At 52.0% G+C, this 19,223-nt stretch overlaps 1 protein-coding gene across 3 annotated transcripts in view; it reads left to right on the top strand.

Moving 5' to 3' along the window:
- Positions 1 to 748: 748 nt before the first annotated feature.
- WDR4 (WD repeat domain 4) overlaps positions 749 to 19,223 on the top strand; it is a 35,626-nt gene continuing 17,151 nt past the window's right edge. For 2 of the 3 annotated variants that reach the window (XR_010138810.1, XM_024239401.3), the window contains exons 1-5: positions 749 to 929; positions 3,516 to 3,581; positions 6,597 to 6,737; positions 16,297 to 16,453; positions 17,490 to 17,602. Coding sequence is in view for 2 of the 3 variants with exons in the window: in XM_024239401.3 (XP_024095169.3) it covers positions 841 to 929; positions 3,516 to 3,581; positions 6,597 to 6,737; positions 16,297 to 16,453; positions 17,490 to 17,602 (566 nt within the window). In the remaining variant the exon portion in view is untranslated. Of the gene's footprint in view, positions 930 to 3,515; positions 3,582 to 6,595; positions 6,738 to 16,296; positions 16,454 to 17,489; positions 17,603 to 19,223 lie in introns of those variants that run through there. The other variant, XM_002830736.6, reaches the window with a different exon arrangement.

The raw sequence follows: 19,223 nt of genomic DNA, 5'->3' as shown, positions 1-19,223 counted from the left end.
GCTGGGATTGTAAGAGGCTTTTGGGGATCTTGGGATGAACACTGGAAACTAACCATAGTTTGGGTTGAAAATATCACTCCAGTTCGGAGATTTTAAGGCATCTTTGGCTTGTCTAAGTGCAAAGATTCAGTAGGCTTACTTCCAGCGACCTCAGACTTGACGCCACCCGAGACACCCACACCCATGACCACATCTTGGACTTTTTTTTTTTGAGAGAGAGTCTCGCTCTGTCGCCCTGGCTGGAGTGCAGTGGGGCGATCTCGACTCACTGCAACCTCCGCCTCCCGGGTTCAGGCAATTCTTCTGTCTCAGCCTCCCAAGTAGTTGGGGTTACAGTCGCACGCCACCACGCCCAGCAAATTTTTGTATTTTTAGTAGAAACGGGGTTTCACCATATTGGTCAGGCTGGTCTCGAACTGCTGACTTCATGTGAGCCACGGCCCCCGGCTCATTCACTTCTTGAAGGATCATTTACCAGGCATCTAGTAGCTATCAGGTCCTACGTCTCTCCAGCTACCGCGGAAAAAGATCCAGAACCAGCCCTACCCCGTCTAGAGGAAAGATGAACATTAGGCAAGCACTTGGAATCATGCGAAGTGACCTCCATCAGATCACCTTGGTGAGTGAAGTGCCAAGCCCGAAACACCAAAGGCCACAGCCACAACCAGGAGGACGGTTACAGCACCTTCCACGCATGCTCAAGGCAGGCTCGTCCTTGAGCATGCGCGGTAGGTGGGGGATACGTCATCTCTCGGCGTCTGCGCCTGGCGTCACCGACCGGTGCGGACAGGAAGAGGCTCTGGGCTGGCACATGTGTATGGCGGCGAGGCGGGCTGGTACATGGCGGGCTCTGTGGGACTGGAGTTGTGCGAACAGACGCTGGTGGTGCGGGGCGGCAGCCGATTCCTGGCCACCTCCACAGCAAGCAGGTGAGGGGGCCTTGGTCTTGGAACAGGGAGACCAGGCTGCGGGCGCGCGTCGGGTCCTGGCGACCCCGCTTCTCCCGCACCGCCTGGTCGCACCCACTCTGGGGTGACTCTGGGGAACTCCGCTCCAGCCCGCGAGCCCTCCGCCGCTGTATCGGTCTGGCCGCGTCTCTGCGCCTGGAGGGTCCGCTTTCGGCGCCCGCTCCCCGGCCCCCGGCGCGCTCATTGCCCTAGATGGCTGGTCTGCGGTGTTCTTGCCCGGTTACCGCCGGGTCACTTCCGGTCTCCGCAGCGCCGGCGGGGACCGGGTGAGCAGAGCACGTGGGGTGACGCTGACCAGTCAGCAAGGCCCGGCTGAACATGCTCTGGGGAATTGGGAAGAAGCGGGTCTCGGGTCTCCCTGGTGAGAAGGGAGGGGCTTACTCACTGGGAGCTCACTGACCTCCGAGCGCGCTCCCCCTCCTTGCAGGGTTGCCTGTTCTCTCTTCCCGGCCTGCATCCACTCACCTGGCCTTAATTGCTCCTTAGGGCTCTAGGTTATCTCCGACACTTACCCAACCCAAGGGTGCATGTGGAGCTCGCAGCGCGCACCTCCCTAGTGGCCCTTCACACGGCTCGGGTTTTGCTTTCCGTAATTTTATTCTCTTTCCTTAGTGCATCGCCAGTGCTAGGACGACGCCGGGGATTTTTAACTTAGTAAATGTTTGTTGATGGAATAGTCCTAACTCAGGACTCTCGGAGCAATTAGTAGTGCTGTCAGTTTCAGCCCCTCGTTTCCCAGGTTATTTGTGATTTCATACTTGAAACGGACGACGTGTCTGGCAGATATACTGTATATTCTTTGTTCTTTTGGTTTCAGAAAGCCAATTCGATGTTAAATTAGGCCTTACAAATATTGTACTCAGAAACCTGTCGCATATCCCAGATGATTTTGTTTTAGAGACTCACGGTCTAATACCTGCCAGAGTGAGCTGTGGGTATATTAGACATGATTTGCTTACCTTCAGTCTATGCATTTTGAGGAAATTCTAGTGGCTGGTGGAGTTTCTGACTTGGAAGACAAGTCCACGGTTCCACATGGAAAGTATTTTGGTGCACTCACTTTAAAGGCTATAAATATGTACAAGATACGTGCCAGGGGGTGAGGATGGGATAAACCGAAGCGGGTTTAGGTTCAGTATGGAAGATGGGTGATTCTTACGTTGGTAAGTGCTTGGGGTCATGGGAACACTTTCAGGTAGGTGAAATATGTTTCTAAATAGTAATGGCTCCTTGAAATTTGTACACAGAATCCCAATGAAAACTCAACAGTATCAGAACGTAATTTCTTTTTTTTTTTTTGAGAAGGAGTCTCGCTCTGTCGCCCAGGCTGGAGTGCAGTGGCGCGATCTTGGCTCACTGCAAGCTCCGCCTCCCGGATTCACGCCATTCTCCTGCCTCAGCCTCCCGAGTAGTTGGGACTGCAGGCGCCTGCTACCACGCCTGGCTAATTTTTTGTATTTTTAGTGGAGATGGGGTTTCACTGTGTTAGCCAGGCTGGTCTCGATCTCCTGACCTCATGATCCGCCCGTCTCGGCCTCCCAAAGTGCTGGGATTACAGGCGTGAACCACCGCGCCCGGCCCATAATTTCTTATAACCATGTCGCATAGATTTTGTGGTGCCTAAAAGAATAGCATATTAATTTCTATTGAGTATTTATCCCTCATTTGTTTTACTGAACTTTTTTTTCCCACAGAACTATGCAGTATGACATACTTCAATAAGAGATTAAGCAAATAAAGTTTGTTAACTGTTCCCTGAAATATTGTATCTAGACAGTTTTCTTGTCAAGTATACAACTTTTAATTTAATGAGTGTGCAAATATTTTTTGTTCCACAGAGAAAAAAATCAACTTTTTTTTTTTTTTTTAACAAAGTGCTCCTTTAAAAATCATTGTTAGGCTGGGCGCAGTGGCTCGGCCTATAATCTCAGCACTTTGGGAGGCTGAGGCGGGCGGATCACCTGCGGTCAGGAGTTTGAGACCAGCCTGGCCAACATGGCGAAACCCCGTCTCTACCAAAACTACAAAAATTAGCCAGGCGTGGTGGCAGATACCTGTAATTCCAGCTACCGGGAAGGCTGAGGCAGGAGAATTGCTTGAACCCAGGAGAGAGAGGTTGCAGTGACCTGAGATCGTGCCCTTGCACTCCAGCCTGAGTGACAGAGTGAGACTCCAACTCAAAAAAAAAAAAAATTAGGGCCAAGCGCAGTGGCTCACACCTGTGAGCACTTTCGGAGGCTAAGGTGGGTGGATCACCTGAGGTTGGGAGTTTGAGATCAGCCTGACCAACATGGAGAAACCCCGTTTCTACAAAAAATACAAAATTAGCCGGGAGTGGTGGTGCATGCCTGTAATCTCAGCTACTGGGGAGGCTGAGGCAGGAGAATTGTTTGAACCTGAGAGGTGGAGGTTGCGGTGAGCCGAGATCGCGCCATTGCACTCGAGCCTGGACAACGACAGCGAAACTCCGTCTCAAAAAAAAAAAAAAATTTGTTATTTGTCTCTAATGATAACTCCTTTTAAAATTATTCTGTTATTTCTCTTTAGTGATGATGACAGCCTCTTCATCTATGACTGCAGTGCTGCAGAAAAGAAGTCACAAGAAAATAAAGGGTGAGATGTGGGGAAGTTTTTTCGGGGCCTGCTTTAATGGTTCGATAATGGGACCAGAGGGTCTAAGAAGCAATTGTCTTACTTGCTGAATTCTTAGCTTGTGTCACACAGTGGTGCGGATAAGTAGCACCTCAGGAGAGACATGTAAAAGTAACTTTCAAGTTAGGCATTAAGAGTACATTGTTGGCTGGGCATGGTGGCTTATGCCTGTAATCCCAGCACTTTGGGAGGCCGAGGTGGGTGGATCACCTGAGGTCAGAAGTTCCAGACCATCGTGGCCAACATGGTGAAACCCTGTCTCTACTAAAAATACAAAAAATTAGCTGGGCATGGTGGCAGGCACCTGTAATCCCATCTACTTGGGAGGTTGAGGCACAAGAATCACTTGAACCTGGGAGGCGGAGGTTGCAGAGAGCTGAGATTGCGGCATTGCACTCCAGCCGAGGGATAGAGCAAGACTCTGTCTCCAAAAAAAAATAAAGAGTGCAGTGTTAGTGCCGGGTGCGGTGGCTCATGCCTATAATCTCAGCTCTTTGGGAGGCCAGGGTGCTGACTGAGGTCAGAAGTTCAAAGCCAGCCTTGCCAATGTGATGAAACTCCATCTCTACTAACAATAAAATAGCCAGGTATGATGGTGGGCGCCTGTAGTCCCAGCTGCTCGGGAGGCTGAGGCGGGAGAATCGCTTGAACCTAGGAGGCGGAGGTTGCGGTCGGCCAAGGTTGCGCCACCGCACTCCAACCTGGGTGATACAGCAAGGCTCCGTCTCAGAAAAAAGAAAAAAAAAAAGCACAGTGTTAGGACTTTTCTAAATACTTTTAGTTTCTGTCAGTAACACGTATCTTATTGGCTCCTTGAAATAATGGTTGAAGGCAGGTGTAGGAAATTAACTTCAGCTAATTGAGATATAAAAGTAGAACATGTGAGTGTTTTGTATGGTGGCTTTCTTTAGTATCATTGGTATTGTGGCTCAGTTTGTTTTATCATTATTTTTTGAGACAGGGTCTCTCTGTTACCCCGGCTGGAGTGCAGTTGCACAAACATAACTCCCTGCAGCCTCGATCTCCTGGGTTCAAGTGATCTCCCGCCTCATCCCCCTAAGTACCTGGGACTACAGGCACATGCTAGCATACCTAATTTTTTTTTTGAAATGGAGTCTTGCCCTGTCGCCAGGCTGGAGTGCAGTGGCGCTATCTCGGCTCACTGCAACCTTCACCTCCCGGGTTTAAGTGATTCTCCTGCCTCAGCCTCTTGAGTAGCTGGGACTACAGGCACATGCCACCATGCCCGGCTAATTTTTTTTTTTTTTTTTTTGTATTTTTAGTAGAGACGGGGTTTTACCATGTTGGCCAGGATGGTCTTGATCTCCTGACCTCGTGATCCACCTGCCTCGGCCTCCCAAAGTGCTGGGATTACAGGTGTGAGGCACCGCGCCAGGGCTGCCTGACTAATTTTTGTAGTTTTTTGTAGAGACGTGGTTTCGCCATGTTACCCAGGCTGGTCTTGAACTCCTGAGCTCAAGCGATCCTCTCGCCTTGTCCTCCCAAAGTATCGGGGGACATTCAGCCAGATATTGGGCAAAATTCACCCCTGATATTTCACGTAGGTTCTTTTCTATTTTCCCTAAGTGTTGGCCGGTTTGAGAAATAAAGGGACAGAGTACAAAAGAAATTTTAAAGCTGGGCGACCGGGGGAGACATCACATGTCAGTAGGTTCCGTGAGGCCCCCAGAGCCGTAAAACCAGCAGGTTTCTTAATTAGGGATTTTCAAAAGGGGAGGGAGTGTACGAATAGGGTGTGGGTCACAGACATCAAGTACTTCACAAGGTAATAGAATATCACAAGGCAAATGGAGGCAGGGCGAGATCACAGGACCCGGGCGAAGTTAAAATTGCTAATAAGTTTCGGGCACCATTGTCATTGATGACATCTTATCAGGAGACAGGGTTTGAGAGTAACCGGTCTGACCAAAATTTATTAGGTGGGAATTTCCTCGTCCTTATAAGCCTGGGAGTGCTATGGGAGACTGGGGCTTATTTCATCCCTACAGTCTCGACCAGAAGACGGCCACACCCAAGGGGGCCATTTTAGAGGCCCACCCTCGGGTGCATTTTCTTTCTCAGGGATGTTCCTTGCTGAGAAAAAGAATTCAGCTATATTTCTCCCATTTGCTTTTGAAAGAAGAGAAATATGGCTCTGTTCCACCTGGCTCACCAGCGGTCAGAGTTAAGGTTATCTCTCTTATTCCCTGAACATTGCTGTTATCCTGTTCTTTTTTCAAGGTCCCCAGATTTCATATTGTTCAAACACACATGCTCTACAATTTGTGCAGTTAACGCAACCATCACGGGGTCCTGAGGCGACATACACCCTCCTTGTCTTACGAGATGACAGGATTAAGGGATTAAAGTAAAGACAGGCATAGGAAATCACAAGGGTATTGATTGGGGAAGTGATAAATGTCCATGAAATCTTCACAATTTATGTTGAGATTGCAGTAAAGACAGGCATAAGGAATTATAAAAGTATTAATTTGGGGGACTAATAAATGTCCATGAAATCTTCACAATCCACGTTCTTCTGCCACGGTTTCAGCCGGTCCCTCCGTTTGGGGTCCCTGACTTCCCGCAACACCAAAGTGCTGAGATGATAGGTCTGAGCTACCACACCTGGCCTGTTACTAGTATTGTTAATGTGAGTTTATCCCTGCCTCTAGCCTTGGGTTAGTCCTTGCCCATGAGGAAGAGGGCCATGTGTCTTTGAGGGTTCTTCCAGCTTAGCTCTCTGGGTTCTGGCATGTATGCTGGGAGATTTTCTGTTTAGTTAGGCTTCATGCTGATAAAATTAGAGCTGTTTTGAACTTCCCCATGTCCCTTTAATATGTCTGTATTTTGGCTACATGATCCCCTTAACAGTTTCTACCTCCTCCCATGTTAGAAATTACCACGCTGGCCAACAAGGAATGCAGCCTTATTTCCTTAGGTGAAGCTTAACCGTCTTCCTCCTCTCTTCCTCAGGGAGGACGCGCCCTTGGACCAGGGGAGCGGTGCGATTCTGGCGTCCACCTTCTCCAAGTCTGGCAGCTATTTTGCTTTAACCGATGACAGTAAGCGTCTGATTCTTTTCCGTACAAAACCATGGCAATGTCTGAGTGTCAGGTATGAGATGCTAACGCTGGATTCTTAAGATGTTGAATGCACACCTTGTCCTTGCATGCCTGTAGTAATAGTGACCATAACATGGTGATAAGTGGTTGACGCGGAGCTGCAGTTCGGTGCCAGACACCGCTTTCAGTGCCGTGTGTGTGTTGGCTGATCTGATCCTCACGGCAGCTCTGGGAGGGTGCAGGGGTGCTGTTCTGTCCCACGTTGGGTGGTGAACAGTTAGGTAGCAGACTCCGGTCAGTGGGCTCGGAAGACAGAGCCGGGTCCTGCTGCTGGTCCCTCCGCCTGCGTGTTGGTGCCCCTGTTTTCCAGGGCGGTCCTGCGTCCTTGCGATTAGCAGGAACAAGGCTGTGAGCCTGCCCTGGAGAGTGGTAGGGATTTGGGATCTGTTGAGGGGTCTGTACCATAGTATTAAGCTAGGTGAGTTTAGTGCACATATGTCTGAGTATCTGAAGAGTGGATGGGGGGTGGATCCATGGGGATGGGGATGGAGAGGCCAGTAAATCTGGCAAGAACGGAGATATCGCCATACCTTGCCCTCTTACCTAGCAAAGTCCAGAAAGGTTCTTCTGCCTTCCCTATTCCTCTTTTTTTATTTTTTTGAGACGGAGTTTTGCTTTTGTTGCCCAGGCTGGAGTGCAATGGCGCGGTCTTCGCTCATCGCAACCTCGACCTCCCGGGTTCAAGCGATTCTCCTGCCTCAGCTTCTCAAGTAGCTGGGATTACAGGCACTCGCCACCATGCCCGGCTAATTTTTTGTAATTTTAGTAGAGATGGGTTTTCACAATGTTAGCCAGGCCAGTCTTGAACTCCTGACCTCAGGTGATCTGCTGGCCTCAGCCACCCAAACTGCTGGGATTACAAGTGTGAGCCACTACGCGGCCTGTCTTTAAGATTTTTATTTCATCTTTTTTTTTTTTTTTTTTTGGAGAAGGGTCTCATTCTGTCACCCAGGCTGGAATGCGGTGGTGTGATCTTGGCTTACTACAGCCTCCGCCTTCCAGGTTCAAGCAATTCTCCCACCTCAGCCTCTCCAGTAGCTGGGACTATAGGTGCACACCACCATGCCCAACTAATTTTTGTATTTTTTGCTGGAGACAGAGTTTCACCACATTGGCCAGGCTGGTCTTGAACTCCTGATCTCAGGTGATCCACCTGCCTCAGCCTCCCAAAGTGCTGGGATTATAGGCATGACCCACCGCTACCAGCCTCATCTTATTTTCAAAGAGAAGAGTAAAAACCCAAATTCAGCTGGGTGCAGTGGCTCCCACCTATAATCCTAGCACTTTGGGAGGCCGAGGCAGGCGGATCGGATCACCTGAGATCAGGAGTTCGAGACTAGCCTGGCCCACATGGCAAAACCCCGTCTCTACTAAAAATACAAAATTAGCCGGGCATGGTGGTGCGTGCCTGTAGTTCCAGCTACTCGGGTGGCCGAGGCAGGAGAATCTCCCGAACCTGGGAGGCGGAGGTTGCAGTGAGCCGAGATCGTGCCATTGCACTCCAGCCTGGGTGACGAGCAAAACTCTGTCCCAAAAAAAAAAAAGCCAAATTCTAGGTAGCATCAAAAGCAATGAATGCCTGCTCTGTCCTCACTTCCAGTCAGGTTAAAAAGAAAGCCCTGAAATGCTGCATCATTTCTACTGTATGTGTTTTTGTGTATACGGGTTCTACTACATATGTTTTTATGTATATGTGATTTACAATATGTTTTTGTGTCTTTCTGTATCAGGTAGGTAATAGATGCACATGGTTTAAAAACTTAACAAAATTAAACCAAAGAGTATGTGTCAGTCTCCCTTCTTACCCGCCTTCTGGCTCCTTTCCCATAGGCAGTGATGGTCTCCCAGTAGGAAAATGACTTTTAAATGCATGTCCCCACATGTCCGAGTTATAACTGATAATAAATGGCTGCTTCCACCTGACTGCTGTGGATCGCGTCATCTTTATCTTGAAAGGCCTGTGAACGGCATCCTCTTGCTAAGATAGCCACAACATGAGTAAGTCATTTAGGACCTAGAATAGAGAAGATGGGAAGTGTTTTCAGGATTCAGGGTGAATGCCTCAAGGTGGCCTTGAGGTGTCCTGCTCTGGGCCCCTCCACAGGGATCTCTGCAGGTGGCAGGGGCTTTCTAGTAGGTTGGCCTTGACTTTGGGTTTCTCAGACAACCTGTGGGAAGGAGGGATGGACAGGTTTTCACCTCTCAGTGTTGAAAGAAGATAGTAGTTGTCCTAGTCTGCTTGGACTGCCTAACAAGATACCACAGACTAGGGGCCTTAAATAACAATTTTCTCACAGTTGTAGAGGCTGGAAAACCAAGATCAAGGGGCTGGCAGGACAGGGCTGTTTCCTCTGAGGCCTCTCTCCTTGGCTTGCTGATGGCGTCTTCTCCCTGTGTCCTCACAGAGTTGTCCTTTTGTGTCTATGTCCTCATTTCCTATTCCTGAAAGGACACTGGTCAGATGGGGTCAGGGCTACCCCAGTGACCTCTGTTTCACCTCTGTAAAGGTCCTATCCAAATAGTTATATTCTGAGGTCCTAGGTAGGTCAGGGCTTCAACATAGGAGTTGTGGTTTGGAGGATTCAGTTAAGCACATAACAGTTCATCTTGCCTTTCGGACACTGGCTGCTGTAGAGACCTTTCATAATTCACATGAGATTCTCAAAGGGAGCTTTGACTCCCAAAAGTTAAAAATGAAATGATCTAAGAGAATCTGATGGTAATTTTTTTTTTTTTATTTGAGACGGAGTTTCACTCTTGTTTCCCAGGCTGGAGTACAATGGTGCGATCTCAGCTCACTGCAACCTCTGCCTCCCAGGTTCAAGCAATTCTCCTGCCTCAATCTCCCAAGTAGCTCGGATTGCAAGCATGTGCCACCACGTCTGGCTAATTTTTTGTATTTTTAGTAGAGAAGGGGTTTCACCATGTTGGCCAGGCTGGTTTCGAACTCCTGACCTCAAGGTGATCCACCTGTCTCAGCCCCCCAAAGTGCTAGGATTACAGGAGTGAGCCACTGCGCCTGGCCTGGTAATTCTTTTCCTAAAGTAAAGGCCCTAGCTGAGCTCTGGCATAGGCATAGTGCACAAGAGCCACTTGGGTGTCTTGTGAAAGCACAGACTTTGTGATTCATTTCATCTGGGCTAGGCCATATGCTCTGCGATTTCTTTCTTTCTTTGTTTTGAGACAGAGTCTCGCTCTGTCACCCAGGCTGGAGTGTAGTGGCCCAATCCCGGCTCACTGCAACCTCCACCTCCCGGGTTCAAGCGATTCTTCTGCCTCAGCCTCCCGAGCAGCTGAGATTACTTAACCACCAGAGATGGGGTTTCACAATGTTGGCCAGGCTGGTCTTGAACTCCTGACCTCAGGTGATCCACCCACCTCGGCCTCCCAGGGTGCCGGGTTTACAGGTGTGAGCCACTGGCGCCTGGCCAGAAGAACAACTTTTTATATACTGAAGAATCATTTGTGTTTTGTAAACTTTTTTTTTCCATATCCTATGTTTTTCCATTGGGGTATTGTTTATTTGTAAGAGCTGTTTATATTTGGACACTTTATTTTTACAAAATAAGCCCATCTCCCAAAGTGTGGCTCTCAACATGGCCTTTCTGACACGGCCTTTCTGTGGCACAGGTGTTTAAGGTGAGCTGCACCGGTGTGTAAAGTGAGCTGCACAGGTGTGTAAGGTGAGCTGCACCGGTGTGTAAGGTGAGCTGCACCAGTAACTACTGAGACTGGATTAGCATTTTCCGGGACCCTTGCCTTAGCTGACAAAACTTCAAAGCCCTGGGGTCAAGAACAGGTGCACAGCTGAGATCCATGTGCCGACGTGTACATGGGTCTCAGACGTGATCCAGTTACTTAGACAACAGTGGAATGTGTGGGTTCCCGTTCAGCTATGGTGAGTGGGGTTGTAGAAATTGGGAGCGAATTCTCACTTGTCTGCTTCCCCTGGAGTACAGTTTGGTGTCCTCTCATGCTACCTTTTGCCTTTTTTATCCTTTGGTTTTGGTCCGTACAGAAAATTGGAAACCACTGAGAAGTACAAAATGAGAGCAATAACAAAAACCACCCTGAATTTCACCACCCAGAGCCAGAGTATGGGATGAGCACTGGGGCCAGGCCCTCCTCCTCTCTGCAGATGGATTACAGGATTTGCATGTGTTACATTGTAGCGGTGGTATGTGCTAGCCTGTAGCCTGTCGTCCCTGCCCAGGGCAGCGTGGACAACACCGTGTCATTCCCTGTAGCTGGGTTGTTACATTGTTTGCACTGTTCCACTGCTCAAATGCTACTGTTTCCTTGTACCTCTTCCTGCCTTTAAACTCTGGGAAGTTTGAGCCAGAGCAAGGGGGACAGCAGAGGTGTGGACAGTGTGGGTTTACTGGCACCAATGTGTGACAACACACACAGCGAAGCTTCCCAAGCCTTGGTGTCCAGCGGTTTTCTTGGGGTTGATCAAATGCTGTCGGGGTGGGTGACCTTTAGTTCCCAGCCCCTCCAGAGGTGGAGTGGGCACCTTGTGGCCCCAGGCCCCTGCCCTAAATGACGTACTTAGGCTGCCTGTGGGGTTCAAGGCCCCTACTCTTGGAGATGAGGCCAAAGGCAAGGTTAATTCTTCACTTTGCAGAGGGTGTACCCTGTGCCAAGGCTTTTGATGTCTGGTACCAGACACCATTTGAGGAGTAGCCACTTCCCGCAGGGGGTAGGCGAGGCTGGGTCTGGCCGTGTGTGCCACAGGCCTGGCTGGTGGTCGGGGTGAGCGGGCAGGGAGCTCACTCGTGTCTTGAAGACGCTAACTCTTTCAAGTCTGGACAGTGCTGTGGCTGTGAAGTTCTTAGGTTGCTAGAAAGATGGAAACGTGGGTGGAATGTCACTTCAGTGTGGGCTCGCTGTCCAGAGGTAGTGTCTCACTTTGAACCTGGGAGAAAGAGGATGTCCAGTCAGCCTGCCCACTGTGTCCTAGTTCCTAACAGTGGAGCTTCTTCACCCTGATGGAAGCATGGAGGCCCAGGGCTCCTCCAGGGGTTCTGACTCCTCCAAAGGGGCGGGGCCTCTGCTCCTGGCATCGTGCATGGCCCAGAGGAGGGAGGAATCTAGAATTCTCTCCACTCAATGTGGTTGCCTGTGGCAGTTGGCTTCTTGGAGGAGGTCATTTGAGGTTGAGAGCTCCATGAGTTGGGACTCGTGGTGGATGCAGATCCCGCTGCAGCCTGGGCGGGTGGCGGGGCTTCTTCATCCTTGGTTGCAGGTGCTTTGCCAAGAGGGAGATGTCTTGCTATGTTGGCTCATCTTTTGAAGGTTGTGTGCTGGTGTGATTCTCTTTATGGAAGTACCTGGTCAAACTCTGGGAGGCTGGCATGGTGGCTCACGCCTATAATCCCAGCATTTTGAGGGGCCAAGGGGAGAGGATCCCTTGAGGCCAGCAGTTCGAGGCCAGTCTGGCCTCAACATAGCGAGATCTTGTCTCTACAAAGAAAAAAAAAAAGCACAAGTCCAAGAGTGGGCAGTGCAACTAGTTTAAGTACCCCAATCTGAAATTCAGAATCCTCCAAAATCTGAAATTTTGTGAGCATAGGGAAGATGCTCAAAGGAAATGCTCACTGGAATATTTTGGATTTTGGATTTTTAGGTTAGGGATGCTGAGCCAGTAAGTATTTGCAAATATTCCAAAACCTGAACAAATCTGAAGTGCAAAGCACTTTTGGTCCCGAGCATTTGGGATGAGAGATGGGCAGCCTGTGGCATGTGAGCAAGGAGCAGTGGCTGGCTCCTGGCAGTGCCCCTTTACCTGTGCGTTCACTTTTTTTTTTTTCTGTGGAGCGGAGTGTCTCTTTGTCACCCAGGTTGGAGTGCAGTGGCACGGTCTTGGCTCACTGCAACCTCCACCTCCTGGGTTCAAGCGATTCTCCTGCCTCAGCCTCCTGAGTAGCTGGGATTATAGGAATGAGCCACCATGCCTGACTAATTTTTGTATTTTTAGTAGAGATGGGGTTTTGCCATGTTGGCCAGGCTGGTCTTGAACTCCTGACCTCAGATGATCTGCCCACCTTGGCTTCCCAAAGCTCTAGGATTACAGGCGTGAGCCACTGCGCCCGGCCTGCTCTTGGTTTTGAAAGTGATGTCAGCGGTATAACTTCGTGTAGGAAATGTTTGCCTTAGGTGGTATGGAAGAAGGACCATGTGATTTGATGCAGTCCAGGCAGCAGATTACAAAATCCTGTCTCGATGGTGTGGCTTGGGATTTCTCCTGACCTTGGTGTAGGGCACGCGCTGCTGCCTCCCCTTTCTCTAGTTGAACTGCAGGACAGTGGGTACAGGTGTGAAGTTACTGCCACTTTCAGCATTCCTTGGCAAATTCCTCAATAATCATCTTTTTAAAATTCCTTTAGAATTGTGGGTTTGTGAACTTTTCAGCATCGGGTGGAGTGAAATCTTTACCCTTTCTCTCAGTGAGAAATTGGAGGGGATGATTATGGCAGGAGGAGTAGATTTGGGGGATGAGAGTGGGGCAGGGAGAGGGGCATAGGGTGAGTTTTATCAGGAGCTGCTTTCAAGGAGAGGACTAGGGTGAGTGGAACCATGCTGAGCTGGCAGGCAGCACCCTGTGGCTGGTCCACAAACATGGGGGCTGCTCCCCACACCTGGAGGCTTTTTATGCCTCTTAGATCTCAGACTCTTAGATCTGATGCACCCTCTCCCCAGAACACCTCCCACGCTTAGCACATCCGCCTCCATCCAGTTTTAGAGGTTCCATGTACTCGTGGCCTATCTGCATTTCACTGAGGCCCTGCTCCGCTGCGGGATGCACCTGAGGTGGGCGAGACCCCAGGCCGCTTTGTTACTGTGCTGCTGCTGGTGAGCTTCCTGTTGAAGGGTTTTGGAGGCACAGCCAAGATGGAAGTTGTGGGCAGCAACGATTCTTTCCCAGGTAGCAGTTTAGAACCGCAAGGGCCAGAGGGCCTGCCACCTGGGCAGTCAGGAGACTCTTGGCCCGAGGGACTGAGGCCAGGTTTTCCAAACCGAAGATGAGGACACAGGGTGACAAGTGATACATTGATTTTGACATGTGTGTTTATGAGGGAGAAATCCTCCCAGTGGAGTCAGTGTTTCCGAAAACGACTGTGAGAGCCATGGCAGCACGTGGGAAAGGCAGAGCCGAATCGCTCTGCCCAGGGGATGGAGAGAGAGCGCCTGGCTGCTGGAGTGTGGGTGTGGATGGCGTCTGGTGTCCTCAGTGCCCTGTTGGGGCTGCCCAGGTGGCTTTCTGGAGGGGGGCTCGGGGCAGTGCCAACTCAGTCTGGGGGTTCAGGGCTCAGCCACTCGACTCCTGGCAGAGGACAGAAGGCATGGAGATGGGTGGCTACTTGCTGGGTTCTGCTGGTCTCTGGGCCGTGAACCCAGTGACTGTGGAGGGAGTGCTGAGACCCGAGACCCTGCAGAGGCTGGGGGTCGGAGGGCGGGCGGGGTTGTGCCTCAGCTAGGGTGACAGGCCGGCTTGCCACTGGTCCAGTGAGCTGCCTCATTGTGTGACCTCCCTCGGATCCTAGCGCCCAAGCCTGTGAGGAAGGCTCAGCTGCGCCTAGAATCCGTGCCAGGATAAGCCCAGCTGGAGAGGCTGGGAGCCTCTGGCTGGGGCAGGACAAAGGGACGAGGAGCAGCTCCCTCTGCTGAGCTGGGCAGGAGGCACGGTGTCGGGGGCCATCTGTGCCACACGCCTTCCAGCCTGGCTGGGGGGATGAGCGCCCCGTGAGTCCAAGTCCCCCCTCCCTGTGGCATCCTCCTGGGCTGCTCCTCTCTGCCACCATGGTCGTGTTTGTGGCAGCTGCTTAATGAGCCCATCGGACATTGGGGGCTGTGTCGCTGGTGCAGTGCAGGGCTGTTTGTTTAAATGACGGCACACCCTGAGAATTCTGATTCATCTTGCTCCAGAGCGTAATTATCTTTCTTTGTCCTTGTTTCCTCTGTGTTTACCCCGTTATGCTTCCCTTCTGCCTCCCTTCTGCAGCTGTGCTGCATAGCCTCGAGGGAGGAGGAGGGATGCTGCTTCCAGCCTGGGGTGTGGCCCAAAGGTCCTGCCTGCCCTTTTCTGTCCTTCAGTCCCTCTGCCCCTGAGAGACACATAGGGGCCTCATTGAGGACAGCGTTCCTGAAGCTTCCATCTCCATTTCCAGCTGCAGTAGGCCAGGCACCCTGTACTTGTCTGCCTGGTGTCGTCTGCGTATTGGGCAGTGTGCGCTGCCACAGCCCTGGGGATGGGGAAGCAGGGCTGGCTGCCGTTCTGCAGTGATGCCCTGTGGCTAACTGCATGTGTGGGAATCTGTGCTACAACTCATATCTATGTAAAATAGAACATATGGGTCCCTGCCTTGTGGAGAGGACATAAATACGGGACGATTCCAGTAGAAATGATGTGGAAATGAGAGCCCCAGGAAGTAGTGTAGCTCTGGGCCCTGGTGAATGAGAGGGAGCGAACTGTGACTTTGATTCTTACTGAACCAGTGTGCAAACGTGCTGCATCTGGAACTCTGGCGCATCCGTGACTCTGGGTCAGGGTTGGACTCATGGATGTGCTGATCTGGATGTGGACTGGGGGAGCGCAGGCCTCTCACACTGGATAACCATGCTTCCTCCTGAGGAGGGTAGGGTGCTGCCTCACTGCTGCCCTGGGCTGGTTCCTGCCCCGAGGGTGGCCGGGCCCCTCCATCCCTCTGCAGGGCACGGGGCACGGCTCTCTGAGGCTCCTGGTTCGAGGCAGCAGAATGAGTAGCAGGGGTCAGTGTGGGTCAGGTCAGCGGCAAGGCTGGGGGCCCTGGAGGCTGGTGCCTGCCTTTGTCCTTGACCGTGGCCCCCAGCACACTCGGCGTTTATGGAGAGGGCCATTGTCTCCCTCAATGCACAATGAAGACTCTGGGGTTAAGGAACCATTCCCCCATTTCTTGACAGTTTTCAAACACACAGGAAAGTTGAGGATTTTGTCACCCATTTATCCACCACCTAGATCCCACCATCAGGAGCAATTTTCTTTTCTTTTTCTTCTTCTTTGAGATGGAGTCTCGCTCAGTCGCCCAGGCTGGAGTGCGGTGGCGCGATCTCGGCTCACTGCAAGCTCCACCTCCTGGGTTCATGCCATTCTCCTGCCTCAGCCTCCCGAGTGGCTGGGACTACAGGTGCCTGCCACCACGCCCGGCTAATTTTTTTTTTGTATTTTTAGTAGAGACACGGTTTCACCGTGTTAGCCAGGAGGGTGTCGATCTTCTGACCTTGTGATCCACCCGCCTTGGCCTCCCAAAGTGCTGGGATTACAGATGTGAGCCACTGCGCCCAGCCAGGAGCAATTTTCTTAAAAACGTTGTGAAAGTAAATTTGTCGAAGGCATTGGCCTTGTTCCAGTTGTTAGCATTGCTTAATTTTTTCGGCACCACCTTCAGCAGCTGGAAAACAGAGCATATAGCCACGTACCGGTGCCTGCCACCACCCACGTGGCCTGCCAGGCTGTTGAGGCCCCTGTGCTGCTCCTGGAAGCTAACGGGGGTGTGTCTCTGGCCTTCTAGGACCGTGGCAAGGAGGTGTACAGCCCTGACCTTCACAGCCTCGGAGGAGAAGGTCTTGGTGGCCGACAAGTCTGGAGACGTCTACTCCTTTTCGGTGCTGGAGCCACACAGGTGTGGCCGTCTAGAGCTGGGGCACCTGTCTATGCTGTTAGATGTGGTAGGTGGGGGACGTGGTAGGTGGGAGACATGGCAGGTGTGGGACACGGTACATGGGGGATGTGGTACGTGGGGCATACGCTGAGTCAATGTCTACCTTGTCAAGGCTCAGGCACCTGTCCATGCTGTTAGACGCAGTATGTGGGGGACATGGTATGTGGGGTACAGGCTGAATCAACATCTGCCTGGTCTGCGCCCCAGCGTTTGGTGGGGAGAGTGGGGGCTCCCCCTTAGCAGGGACAGCCCTCTGCAGATTTGGGAGCAGGGGAGTGGTGGGAACAGGATTTAGGAAGGTGGAGCAGACAGCAGGGAGAATGAAGAAGGCAAGTGAGGCAGGAGGTGGCCAGTAGGGTGGCCCCAGGCTGGAAGTGAAGGTGTGAGAGGAGCAGGTGCAGCCATGAGCCTCTGGCTCCGCCTCCTTGGCCCGGAGCTGTGCCAGGTGCTATAGGAGCATCACCTCAGCACTGCTCCCAGCAGCCCCCACTCTATGTGCCCCGTGTGTCACAGACAGACACCTGGAGCCCCAGAGGGCCCAGGCCCACAGCCCAGGTGGTGGAGCTGGGATTGGACTCACGCAGGGACAGTCAGGAACAATGGCGAGTGTGGGGTATCAAGGGAACCTCACTGGGACTTGGTGACAGATGGGTGTGGGGACGTGTGACAGGAAGGCAAGGAAGGCAACCCAGTGTTGGGCAGGAGGGTGCAGCAGCCCTGGGGCGGGTGGAAATGGGAGTGGGGCTTGGATTTGCCGAGGTGCGGGAGACAGGCAGGCAGGGGTGGCACTGCCCCACTCCAGAAGCCTGCTGTAGCGCTGAGGAGTGAGGGCTTGAGGTGGCCGGAGACCCTCTAGGGAGGGAAAATGAGGGCCAGCGATTAGACGTAGGGACGGGAGGAGGGGAGGAGCCATGCTGGTCTGTCCTCGAAGGCCGCATCCTCTTGGCAGCCAGGCTGCAGCCTCCCTGCCTGCTTCCATGAGGGACTTGATTCGGGAAGACTCAGGTGAGCAGCTTTTTCTTTTCTGGCCCCTGGTGATGTAGGCTGTGAGTCCTGACGACTGCTTCATCCTCACTGCCGACCGGGACGAGAAGATCCGAGTCAGCTGGGCGGCGGCGCCCCACAGCATCGAGTCCTTCTGCTTGGGGCACACAGAGTGAGTGCCCCTTCCTGCCCCTCCAGCAGAAAGAAGCTCTGTTTGAAAACAGCGTCAGCTTGCGGCTCAGCAGATGCCGTTGTAGCTGGCGAGGCCCCACGCGGGTGACAGCAGCCCCCATGCTTGGTCACTGCAGGCGCCGTGGTGCTGCCTGCAGAAGCCCCGAAAGGGTGGGGTTCACTCTGCACTATTACCCGTAGTCTGTGCCGGTGACTTCGCATTGGTCCTGACCGAACGGGAGGGCTTGTTTCCGGGAAACCCCTGTCTCAGTGTGGAGACCCTGCACCATGCCTGGGAGTTGTTCGCTGCTGGGCGGTGGGTGTGTTGGGGGCGAGGACGAACTTTAGTGATTTCAGCTGTCCAAGAATTAAGCAGCCTCTGCAGCCAGGTGGCGGCGTCTCTCGTGGCAGCAAGCTCTGCCAGGACCCATGTGGAGGTGTTTCTGAATGCCCGCTTCTCTCTCACACAAAAAGATCATTAGAATTTACACAAAGGAAAAGTGCTTAGTGTAATTGGCTGAAATGTTTTAAAATATATTATTTGAGGCAGTGGAAGAAATTGGAGAGAGGGAATTCAATGCTGAGGTTGCCCGTGTTTTCCTGGTTTTGAATGGATGCAAACATTTCCTGTTTAAGAAGGCCAGTCACTGGTGTGTGCCTCAGGATAGCTTATTCTGACTTGCATTTAGTTCGCTAGTGATCCAGCTCTGGAGTTCTCTGGCCTGCAGCCCCCCGGCCCCTCCCCTTCACCATCTCTCGCTGGGGTCTCTGCAGCTCCCTTGCCTCGCCAGGCACGTGAGGGAGGTTTCTGCTGATGGGAACACGCTTCTCACCCTTCTAGGGAAATGCCTCATCACTTAGATATATTGAATAAAAACATAGTATTAAAATTAACTTCAACTGCCCTCTCCCTTCCTCCCTTCCTTCCCCCCTCCCCACCCCACCCTTCCCCTCCCTTGCTTTCTTTTCTCTTTGTTACCTGTGTCGCCCAGGCTGAAGTGCAGTGGCATGATCTTGGCTCACTGCAACCTCCGCCTTCCAGGTTCAAGCGATTCTCCTGCCTCAGCCTCCCAAGTAGCTGGGACTACAGGCTCTTGCCACCACGCCTGGCTAATTTTTTTTGTAGTTTTAGTAGAGATGAGGTTTCATTGTGTTGGCCAGGCTGGTCTTGATCTCCTGACCTCATGATTCGCCCACCTCGACCTCCCACAGTGCTGGGATTACAGGCGTGAGCCACCATGCCCGGCCTGCCCGTTTACTTTTCAACATAGTGGCTGGCAAATTGAAAACAAAGCCCCCTGGCCCCCGTGTGTGGCCGGAGCTGTGTTTCTGCTGGATGTGCTGTTCTGTGCCCTTTGCTGACATTGCAGTATCGGTTGGTTCACTGGCCGTCTCCCGCTGCGTCTGAGTGGTTCTGTGGGTCGGCTGGGCCTGTTGCTGTGTGCAGCCCTCAGCGTGGTGCCTGGCATAAGTAGGTGCTCAGTAGATACTGCAGTGATTGGACGAATTATGTTTTGAGATTTTGTTTCAGACCCCTGGAAACTGTGGTTTCCCGTCCTTTCAAACTGTTGAGAACTGTGAGGCCACTCGTCCCCTCTGCACGGGGCGTCCTGTGCCCTCTC

This window comes from Pongo abelii, chromosome 22, assembly GCF_028885655.2.
Source record: "Pongo abelii isolate AG06213 chromosome 22, NHGRI_mPonAbe1-v2.0_pri, whole genome shotgun sequence".
Classification (NCBI taxonomy): Eukaryota; Metazoa; Chordata; class Mammalia; order Primates; family Hominidae; genus Pongo; species Pongo abelii.
Note: the sequence above shows the minus strand (reverse complement) of the source record. Positions and strands in the feature narration are given on the sequence as shown.